Source organism: Pygoscelis adeliae, unplaced genomic scaffold, assembly GCF_000699105.1.
Source record: "Pygoscelis adeliae isolate BGI_AS28 unplaced genomic scaffold, ASM69910v1 Scaffold171, whole genome shotgun sequence".
Lineage (NCBI taxonomy): Eukaryota > Metazoa > Chordata > Aves > Sphenisciformes > Spheniscidae > Pygoscelis > Pygoscelis adeliae.
Window position 1 is genome coordinate 9,448,175 of NW_008824186.1, and position 11,155 is coordinate 9,459,329.

The window sequence follows — 11,155 nt, forward strand, 5'->3', positions numbered from 1 at the left end:
AATAACTGGACCACTGGCTCTGATTAGCCTTGCATTGATTTACAACAGCTGAAGACTTTTCCACCTGCTTCCCATAACTGTGCTTACACTGTTTTGAGGATTTGGTTTATAGGATTCAGTTGTGCAAAAGTTATTTTTACCAGAAATGTTTTTACCCATTATCTTCAGTGGAGGTGTTAGTACTCTACAGCACAAGAAGTTCTGTATAATTTACGGTAATAGAGTACTATTTAGCCCAGGGATTTTATCAGAGGTGGTGGTGATTCACCAGAGTTGGGAACTGTCAGTGGAATACAGCACATTTGCCCCAACGCTGGGTGACCAGCCCCCGTGTGTCATGGGGTGATTTCCTCTAACCTACACCTTGGCCACTTGGGCTTTGCAGGAGCTGTGCTCACAGCTGGAGATCTGGTTGGTTGTCCTCGGTTTGGATACAGCATTTTGCACCAGATGAGACGTTTCTCCCAATGACTTAAGTGATTCTGATCTATGAGTATTTTAAACTATTTTTACTTCTTAGCCAGCTGCCTAGCTAGTCAGCTGGCATAGTCTGATCCATTATGACATTTTAGATCAAGAAGTTTCAAAATGCCAGATAAGTCTGGGGACTTGGTATCTTACAACATTGAAGCATTTGCCTCAGTAAGATAAAACATGGTTCATGCCTATTTTCCTGTCTAGTTTTACCTCATTTAAAATAGAGTGTTATAAATATTATATGATTGTGTATGATTTCTATAATATACATTCTGAAATGTCTAATAAAAATTTCACTGAAATGATTCAAAATTATCAAAATTATACATTTTTATTTTTCTCAATTGAAATTTACCCTAATTAACCTGGAGGATATTTTAATATTTCAACATTTCTCTCTAAGACAAAGGAAGATTACAGAAGTAGGAATTCACCATTAAAAAGGAATATCATCTGCACAAAGATGGGAGATATTTGGAAATCTGTCTTGACCAGGAGGATCAATGACTCATCAATGCTTCTGATCTTCCTCCTCTTTCTACTGGTGTGGGAGCGAGGGCTAATTTAAGACAGCACTCTACCAGAGGAGAGAGAGGGAAAGTGGAAAGCCTCCCACTTCCTTGCAGCAATTCATCTGCTCGGAAAACAAGGTTGGGATCAAGGCACAAGTTTATTCTCAATCTAGTCTCTCCCACCTATCTATCCTGGGGACATAACAAATGGACTGGGATCTGTCTGCTCCTGAGTGGCGAGGCTGAAAGTCTGGACAATCTGCAACGGAAAACTTGTTATAGTCTTCTGCATTGTCATTGTCCGAGTCTTAAATTGGAATTAGATACTGCAGTGATGGCTACAAAAGACAGACGCGTAGCTGATGCTGTGGCCACTCAGCTCTTGTTATTTATCTTCTGAGAGGGCCTGTTTCTTTCCTCTATTACAAAGGGAGCCTAGACAACTAGATTAGATCAAGTCACCTAATATTTAAATAGCTTCACTTCAGAGAGATGAATCCTAGTTGTTGTATAGACACGTTGTGTACACACAACAAGCCTGATGCTTCTGGATCTGCTGCACAGCTACGCCCGGGAGACGCGCTGCAGCTCTGAAATATCAAACCAAGCAGCACCACGTGTTGCTCTGACGATCTTCACGTGCACAGTAAACCAGCTGTATTTGGGATGCACTGCGCTTAACGGACGTGGACAAGGCATGTTTGAAATGGCAAACACATGCGTAAAAATGCCTGCCCTGGAAATCCACCTGCCTTACCCTCCAAGCCCACAGTTTTGCACCATGCCATAATGCCGTTTTCCACGCCACACCGATACGTGAGGTAAGTCTCCATGATGAACTGCTTCAAATACTTGGACGTGTCAAATACTTGGGCAGGAAGATTTCCTCACTGGACTTTAGCTGTACGTAAGCGACCTGTTTAATCAGGTTTCCTCTACATTCATCAGAGAAATGAACTAGCATTTTCAGGGATGGGATGAATCATTTCCAGGAACCGCCTCTCTCCACTGAGTACGGAGGGAGCTTGGATGACTAGATCAGACTCAGACAACACTTGTACATGCTTACTGGTAGATGGCACCAACTTTTTCACACTCAACCCTCTCTATTTTTTTTTCCCTTTAAAGGCAGCTTTTTCTCTATTGAGAGTCCTTTAACCAGGTAGCTCCAGAATGAGATGCTTCAGCGGGATGCCCAAATTTAGGTGACATGCATCCAATCCTAAGTCAGTCCAGCACAAAGAAACTTACTGAGGTGTCCTGTTGGCAGACACTGAACTTCTGATGGATTTGGTGATATAATTGCTGCCCTCATAAAGAATAATGTTTGCTGAAGGAGTACAGAAACTTAATTACTGCAAGGTAGAAATTTCAGTTATTAAGAACACCTCGCAGAGCAAAATCCTATTGTCTTTTTCTTTAGTCCTCCCCAAACACTGTTGCTATCTCCCCAGATATAATGCTGGATTGCATCGCTGCTTCCTCTATATATTGTTCCTTGTATGATTTTACTAATTCGCTTCTGTGAGAGAATTAAGACTATTTTCTGAAAGGTTAAAAAAATTCACATCCTTCTATGTCTAAAGAAAATCTACAAACAAAATCTCCACCGTCTTTAACTTACCTGTAAACATTGGTATCAGTGTATGCGTTTAGGTACACTTAGCATGTATGCCTCTGCCATCGGGTGGCAAAGCACAGGAACAGCATGTCAGAGAGGGAGAAAATTCTCATACTGGATTTATTTCTTTGAAAATTATGATCCCACATAAGTGAAGCTGTTTAGAAAGTTTCAGGTTTTCAACATTTATTTTTAATATTATCAGTTATACCTATATCTACATAATTTGAAGAGCTTATATTTTGTAGATACTTGACTTTGTGACATTTATTGTTCACTGCTGCTAGTTGTTGATAATGTATTGTCTTGTGTTATATTGCATTGAACGCTATACCATTGCATTATATATTAATGTGGTGACAGCAAGACATAAGGCACACTCTGTTCAAATAGCTGAGCGTGATTCTAGCTATAAGCTTCAGCAACGGACTGTCCCAAGTTATTCCAAGTATGGATAAGCACATTGATTTATCTCACCCAAATCTGCACCAGAAGTGAGTCCATCTGATCTCATCAGTCTAAGCTTCCTTCATGGTCAAAACCAAAAGCACTTCCGGGGAACTGTTCGTCTTCTCTTAGAATAGACATGTTCATACCCTAGGATCCACAGATCTTCGTTGTTAACTAAAAAGAAGATCAGACGAGCAACACAAGTGAAGTTGATTACTTCTGAGATCACACACCTTACATCACAGACAGCTAAAGTGTAGAAAGCAAAAACTCACACCTTGTCCTGCAAACTGGGGGATCCAAGTGACTGAATGTAAACATAACCCCATGACTCTCTCACGTGTCCTGAAATATTGATTGTGTCAGGTATAGCCATGCTACCCTGTCGGGCTAAGGTAAGAAAGGTCTTTGACACGTAATACATACTAAGGTAAATAAAAAGACTAATTCTTACTTCTTGTGGGAGGGAATTCAGCAGTTACACTGGTGAGTATGAAACGTGTTCTTGAGGTCTTAGAAATTAGTGGTGAAAGACCTGTTTCCCATTTCCAGTTTCTTCTTTCTGACAGAAGGCAAATCATTCTGTCATAGCTACTGTTCAATTCTGCTAGAACAGCGGATTTCAACACAGGCAGAGTTGCTTGCTTTCCGAATTGGGAAATAACCTCGGTGTGCATTTCAGCAGTTCTTGTATGACCCAAGCAGAAGCGGCTGTGTAACTGCTTGTAAGTCTCTCTGGTAAGGACTGGGTTACTTGCCAGATTTCTCCATAGACCTTTGATCTCCTGATGTCTATACGTACACATAAAAGTTCCATTGTTAACCTGATGCGAGCCTTTTTGGAGCCGCTTTTTATTTTTACAGTGCTGGGAGTTACCAAAACTGGAATAAGACTATTCTGGGATTCCTAGACTGTAATATTCCAGTCCCACATTGTCCTGAAATGATGCTTTGCTAAATGTAAGCCCAGTTTTAAATATAAAGTGACTTTGTCTCTGTTATTTCAGATAATTCAGAAAATGCCTATAAGAAGCAGTCCAAAAACCAAGAACCAGTCTAAAAACTAAGAGGCCTAAAGCCAGCTGCTGTGGACAGCACAGTCGTCTTTTGCCACACATCTAATGGTTTCGGAGCTGAAGTAGAGGAAATTATTTTCTTTCACCAGCGATGTGGAATGAGGAGTCACTCAGGCTCCAGAAGTCCTTTCTAACCAGATTTTTGTGGTAACAATAGGTAATATCTTAAGAAGGGATCTGAAACGTTTTTGAACAGGTTGTAATCACTTGCCATGGCAGAGAAATGGCTGTGGTGATGGGAAGAGTTCATCCATTTTTATGAGAAACAAAGGAACATCACGGAAACAAACATAGAAAAGCAAAGACAAGACAACAGGGGAAAAAAAGACACTGACAGACCACAGTTGTTCAGATCTTTCTGATTTGTAGTTCAGGGAAAAGAACTACCCGTGCCTTAAAAATTTCTCCATGCTTCTTAATAAACAGTAACAACATTAGTGCAAGTTCTGTTGTGTGATGGTGGTTTACTCTTTCCAAGCAATGTTCAGAGCCTGCCCAACGTTGCCCACTCGTGCAGATCCAGTGCTCAAATGGTTGTTATTTAGACTCTACTGTATTCCTCAGCATAATTCCTTTTCCCTTAGAATTTCATCCCAAACATCTGAGCTCTGCACAAACAAAACTTCTAATTCACTCACTGCATCACAAGACTCACTGCATAACATTGTCGCTCTGTACTCAAGAGTCTGGTTCTCCTGACTTCTTTTTGAGGGTGCAGAGAAGGATGTTCTAATTGTCATCAGAAATGGCAATTGCAAAGCTATGCGAATAGTAAAAGCCTTAAAAATGTCTCATCTGTCCTGCAGCAGTGAAAAATCCATAGGTGGACTAAAGGGACCTAAAGCCCACAAAACAGATAAGAATACCAATGGAATCTACAGCTCTGAAGAAATGAAGGTTAGGTAAATTCCTTAACTGAAACTAAACATCCTTTGGATTTCAGGTATTGCCCTACACGTTGGATTCCAACCCTGTTCCCATGCCCCAATCTGCCATTAGTCTGTAGGAATGTAACTCCAGGTTTGCTGCAAACCCAGCTTGTCTCAGAAGATTCTGCAGCGCTTCCATAACTTCCACATGGATGCCTTCACCTCGTTATTCCTCAGGGTATAGATGAGGGGGTTCATCACCGGGGAGAAGACAGTGCAGATCACACAGATGTGCTTGTCGGAGGGGAAGGTAGAAAAGGGACGGAGGTAGATGAAGATGCAGGGTACAAAGAAGAGGGTGACGACCATCACATGTGAGGCACAGGTGGAGAGCGCCTTCCAGTTCCCCTCAGTGAAGCGGACCCTGATTGTGACCAGGATGAACGTGTAAGATGTGACCAGCACCAGGAAGCAAACCAGGGATATCAAGCCGCTGTTGGATACCATGAGCCACTCAGTGATGTAGATGTCTGTGCAGGCAAGCCGAATGACAGGAGGCACGTCACAGAAGTAGTTGTCGATTGTGTTAGGGCCGCAGAAGGGGAGCTGGATTGTGAGCAGCGTCTGGACAATGGAGTGGAGGAAGCCCCCTGCCCAGCAGGCAGACACCAGGACCCAGCATACCTGCCGGCTCATGATGGCTGTGTAGTGCAGGGGCTTGCAGATGGCAGTGTAGCGGTCATACGCCATCACAGACAGGAGGAACATCTCTGATGCCCCAACAAAGTGCAGAAAAAACAGCTGGGCTATACAGTCTTCGAAAGCAATGGCCTTCCTCTGGGAGAGCAGGTCCACCAGCATCCTGGGAGAGGTGACAGAGGTGCAGCAGATATCTATGAAGGACAAATTGCAGAGGAGAAAGTACATGGGTGAGGACAGCTTGGGGTCGGTCCTGACTGTCACAATGATGAGAAGGTTTCCCAGCAGAACCATGGCATAGGCCAGGAAGAAGAAAGTGAAGAAGAGGACTTGCAACTCCCTTGTATCGGAAAGCCCCAGGAGGATGAATTCAGTCACCCGGGAGAAGTTTCCCAGTGCCATCACTTCAGCTGAGGCTCCCATAGCACAGGTGTGGGGGTGAAGTCATGGGCTGACCAGGAAGAGATGGAGATGTGCTACAGCTCCAAGGTTCATGGATGATGAGAGCAGGATGCATTTACTGCTGTTCTGCCTGCTACAGAAAGCACAGTGTCGCATCATAAATTATGGTGAGCAGTGTTTGCAAAGAGCACTGTCCGCCTCTCTTCTCCCGCCTTCCCACTCCCTTTTCAGGTTTCTGGCCCCTCCACTCTGACGCTCACCCCTGAACTCACTCTGACCACTGTTTTTCTGCATTGTAGTTGGTGTGACAAAGTGTGTGCTCCCCTTCTGGCAGGGAGGAATCACGTCCTACTCTCACAGGACAAGAGCCACGAATGCTGGAAAAATGCGACGCTGTCCTTTTACCTACTGGGAGTTTAAAGTGCCATGATGGAAAGCGAACACTTGCCATACTCAAGCATCTTGTCTACAATATATGGCTCAACCATGAGCTGTTCCATGTTCTACTCCTAATTGCATTCCTCTAAATTGGTGAAAGGGCTCTCCAGTTAGCTTGTCCACTCTGAAACTAGAAATACATGCACAGAAACCAGGTCTGGGAGGTTCTTCACTGGTATTCCTCTCCACTGAGCTAGCAGCTGTTTAGTACCTTAAGTGCTCTCTTAGGCCTGCCGTTAACAGACCATGCTCTCCTGAAGAAATTGTATTTTCTAACATAGTAGAAGCTGCAAAACTCTGCACAGTTTCTCTACTTCTTTGTCGCTCCGAGTAATTTTTAAAGTTCTTCAGTGGACAAATACACTCACTGTCTTGTGGAGGTTAAAATGTGACCAGCAGAGGAATGCTCATTTTCATTTACAATCACACCAGGAAATTCTTTAGCTGCTCGCTTCTGCCTAAGAGTTTATAAGTCAGCAAGCAGGAGATCACTACTAAGAAAGCAGTGTCTGTTTTTCATATATGCCTCTTGCTTTTTGCTAATACCTGAGCACGTTCCTCAGGTCCTGCTCTATTCTCTGCCACTTTCTGGTAGTTCTCAAAGACTGTTTTTCTTTCCCATCAAACAGGTTTGCTTCATGCATAATTCGGAATATATTCTGCAAATCACAGCACTAGTTTAGAAATGATCCCACTTGTTCCCCTCTGCCTCTTCCAAGGGCTCGGTAGTCTTCCGGAGCTAGCACAGCTGCAGAGAGGGTGAACTGCCTATAGCGATCCCCGACATTGTACTAGACAGAGACCTGCAGAACAGGCATCACAGTTTGAGCACAACAGCTCTGGCTCCCTATATAGCCAAGGAAAAGGAATAAACATCTTAAAGGCGTGACTCAGTTTACCTTATTTAGATCATTACACTACAGTGAGATGACTTAACACCATAGAAGATAGTACGTCTGTCCTTGAGTATAAATGGAGAGCCTGCCCCATGCTAGATGTCTGCGATGCAATCAACATTAAATGAAGCTGCCTTGAAGGATCCAAATGACCAAAACGTCACAGTAGTATTTAAATTTTTCTGTATATTTTTCAACAGATTACCAAGCATTTCTCTCTGCCTTTCACATAAAACAAACACAACCACACACATGTGCTTTAATATGCCATGGCTGATACGAAGAACATAAGCAAAGGAGAGGAAAAAATGGTTACTACTGTACCCAGTTACTAAATGCTGATACAACATGAACTGAATGTTGAAGTCTGAACTCCACAGCATTTGTTGTCTGAAAGCATTTTAAATCGTTCACTCCAAATCTGTTTCAAGTTATTCATCCGACAGGTTAGGGCATTGTTCCACTCTTCTTCTTCCTCCTGCTTGTAATTGCCATATCCTTGCTCTCGTTTAAGTTTCTTGTTGCATAGAAATTTGTCTCTGGAGGTTTTCAAGCGATTTTTCTTTTCCTGACAGGTTACAGGCAGATTTTACCATGATGTTATCAATGTCCCTTTTTCCGTCTATCATTTAAACAGAAAGATCCAATGAGGCAACCCCTCCAAGGCTTTCTGAACTGACCTCTGTGTTTCCCGCATCTTCCTTCTCCCTGAAGTCATCCCATCCCAGCACAACGTATAAATACTCCTGTAACGTACTGGGTGCTAAACACAGGCAAAAGATAGTTTTCCGCTAGTGGAGTTGGACCTGTGAGAACTGTGTCATTACCAAACTCCAAGCAGCTACCCGAGGGCCTTATTAAACAGTTTTGATGGCTGGGTCCCTTGGTGTGCAACAGCGCAACAATTTGCTCAGTGACCTTCTGTGCGTGGAGTCCTGAAGGTTGATAAAGAGAGGACAAGACACCATGCACTTCTAAGCACTCAGAAGCCCTTTGTATGAAAAAAACAAGTCTCTAGTAATAAAAACATAAATGTAGGGTTGTACTACCAATCCCTGCCTTGAAACAGTGTCGGGCACCAGGAAATGTTGCTTGAGATCAGAGAAGCTGCAGAGCTAGGACAGGTAGCATTGGTGGGAAACTGCAGTCACCCAAGGATAGACTGGATCAATGCCTCATCGGGATGAGATATAAAGATAAGCTAAGATGAATGTTCATTCCCCAAGACAAAGGAAGGTCTGGGCAGACCAAAGATATCGGTGGTGATATGCCACTGACAACTATGGCTCAAGTTCAAATCAACTTGAACTGATTGTTCTGCCCGTGATGTTAATTGATAAGAGATCCCCCTGTCTTTATCTCAGCCCACAAGCTTTTTTACCTCATTTTCTCCCCTGTCCTGTTGAGGAGGGTGAGTGACAGAGGGGCTGGGTGGGTGTCCAGCAGCTAGCCAAGGTAAACCAAACACATGGCATGAACTTTAAAGAATGGAAACTAGTCTCTCAAAGCATGCAATCTGGAAAAAGAAGAAATGTGATTACTGAATTTTATGGCCATTTCTGCTGCATCTTCAGGAGGTGAAAGGAGTAGCCTCTTCCAGTGAGGAAGAATCTGGAAATCTAGAAAGGAAATCTTGGTGACTACACACCTGTTTTTACCCCCTAACGGCAGGGAACATAAACCTTCCTCTTCTGTCAGTCATTGCTACTTCTTTCTCTCCCTATTCTGTCTGGAAATACGGAGAAATTATAAAAATCCTTTGTCCAAGTCATGATGTTTTACTTTTAATTTTACTACCATCGTAAAGTAACAAGGACTTTTTGCTGTATTTTGTCTCCATGTGTCACCAATTACCTTGGGGCAAATGAGCAAGCTGTCAACTATTTTAAGGACATCCTGTTCCTCTGCTTCCCTTCCCAAAATATTAGTGCCAACAGAAGTTTTTAGAAAATTCATGCCTTGACCACAGTCAGTTAATTTGCAGTAGAAGAGCATTCCCAGCTTCATGAGATTCTAGGGGCATTTCCACGTTTCCGTACTGGAAATGGCTGAGGAAAATGTCAACCAAACAATAACGTTCTTATTAAGATGAGGAATGTTTTCCATGTTCAGCTAGGACCTTGGTTGTATTTCAGTATGGAGAAATATGTAATTCTCCTATTTCCACTGACATACCTATCCCTTAGACAATACTAGTGTAATAGCTCCAGAGTACTGGCCAAAACACAAAATTTCATCCAGTGTCTAAATAAAGCTATGAAAATGATCCTGATAATTCCACTGGACTGTGGATCAGTCAGTGTCTATGATCTTTAACCATGCTTGGATTGCTGCCCTGATAGATTATAAAGGTCACCTATGACACAAACTCAAGGTCTCAGAAAGGTGTTAGACAGCAGGGCTCCTTTAAATTAAATTGATCCAGGCAAGAATAGCCATAATTTTAGGTTTATAGTACAGGAGGTTTTTTTGGACCTGGGCATTAATTTGCATGTCTTACATTTGTTGTCATTGGACAGCTTAGATTATGAGTGTTTGAGGAACCAGGGGCAGGAGGGAGAACAAAGCTGAAGCAGATAGCACATTCACCAGAAGGTACCAAATACATAAAAATGGGAACATTCAGACTCACCATTGTAGGAAAGCTTTTAGCTATTAGCCTGGTGAGCTTTTGAATCATGGTACTGACATTGAGCTGTAATAATAGTAACTGGAAATTGCACTGGCAGAGGAAGAAGAGAAGATTCCCATCCTGTTACCATCATTTGGTCAATTGCTAATTGACCAAACTTGCACCTAGTGCCAGCTTTTTAATAGCTAACTCATGGATTCTGCATATGACAATGTGGTGTTCATAATAAGGCATTTACCGCAAGCAGAAAGGGAATGCCAATGGTATGATTGCTTCCAGCAGCAGGCAACAATTTTGCAAACACCTTGGGCCACCATTTCCCAGCTGAATGGGCTACAGAGTAGCTGCAGATTGTCTGACTGAAAGTTCACGCTCTAGCTAATAGGATGCTCTGCCTGGAAAACGTTTTTAATATTTACATATTGGTGTTTATTTATTTGCTGGTGTTTCGGTACAATTTGCCATCTCTCCCTGTCATGCAGAAACCTAATATAACCTCCTACTTCTCTCATGGTCCTATTTTACCAAGAAATGAGTCCCATCTGCCCAAAGGTTGCTGACTTTCCTCAGCGGCTTGCTCAGTTGTAGACACCTCATGTTAGCACATCAAAATACGTTAGATAAAAGCTGCCAATGCTGTGCAGTACTGAAAGGTTTGTTTACTCTTGGAAGCTGGGTACCACCATCACTCCTTTATGCAGAAATGCAAGGAGATGCTACTCTCCAAAGCTTTTAGGAGCTAGTAGGAAAGAACAACCTCTTAAAATACTTGGTTGTTTCTCCTAATGCCGGGAGAAGCCTAGACAAACACCCAAGATACAGCTATGAGGTGCCTGAAGGTAAATGCCACAATACCACTGCCAATGCTCAGGTTTGGTAGCTGACAATAACCTCACATCCTTTTGACTGACAGTTCCCAAAGAAGATGAGTTACATAAAACCTTGAATTTAGTGTCAGCCCTATTTTGAACAGCTGTGCTAAAAGCAGAGCAACATTACTGAAAAGCCTCTCCTGACCACTTCTCTTTCCATCCCCATGGTTTCTGAAGCTCACATCATCTTACAAACATGCACTGTGTTGCT

General features: G+C 42.7%; 1 protein-coding gene across 1 annotated transcript; it reads right to left on the reverse strand.

The window, feature by feature from the left end:
* Nucleotides 1–5,179: 5,179 nt before the first annotated feature.
* On the reverse strand, nt 5,180–6,106 carry LOC103925831 (olfactory receptor 4Q2-like). Its single transcript, XM_009334602.1, has one exon. The coding sequence runs from the start codon at nt 6,104–6,106 to the stop codon at nt 5,180–5,182; it is 927 nt and encodes a 308-aa protein (XP_009332877.1).
* Nucleotides 6,107–11,155: the final 5,049 nt, after the last annotated feature.

Excerpts from the sequence above, each read along its gene's own strand:
- LOC103925831 (XM_009334602.1), bottom strand. The coding sequence starts at position 6,106 with ATGGCACTGGGAAACTTCTCCCGGGTGACTGAATTCATCCTCCTGGGG.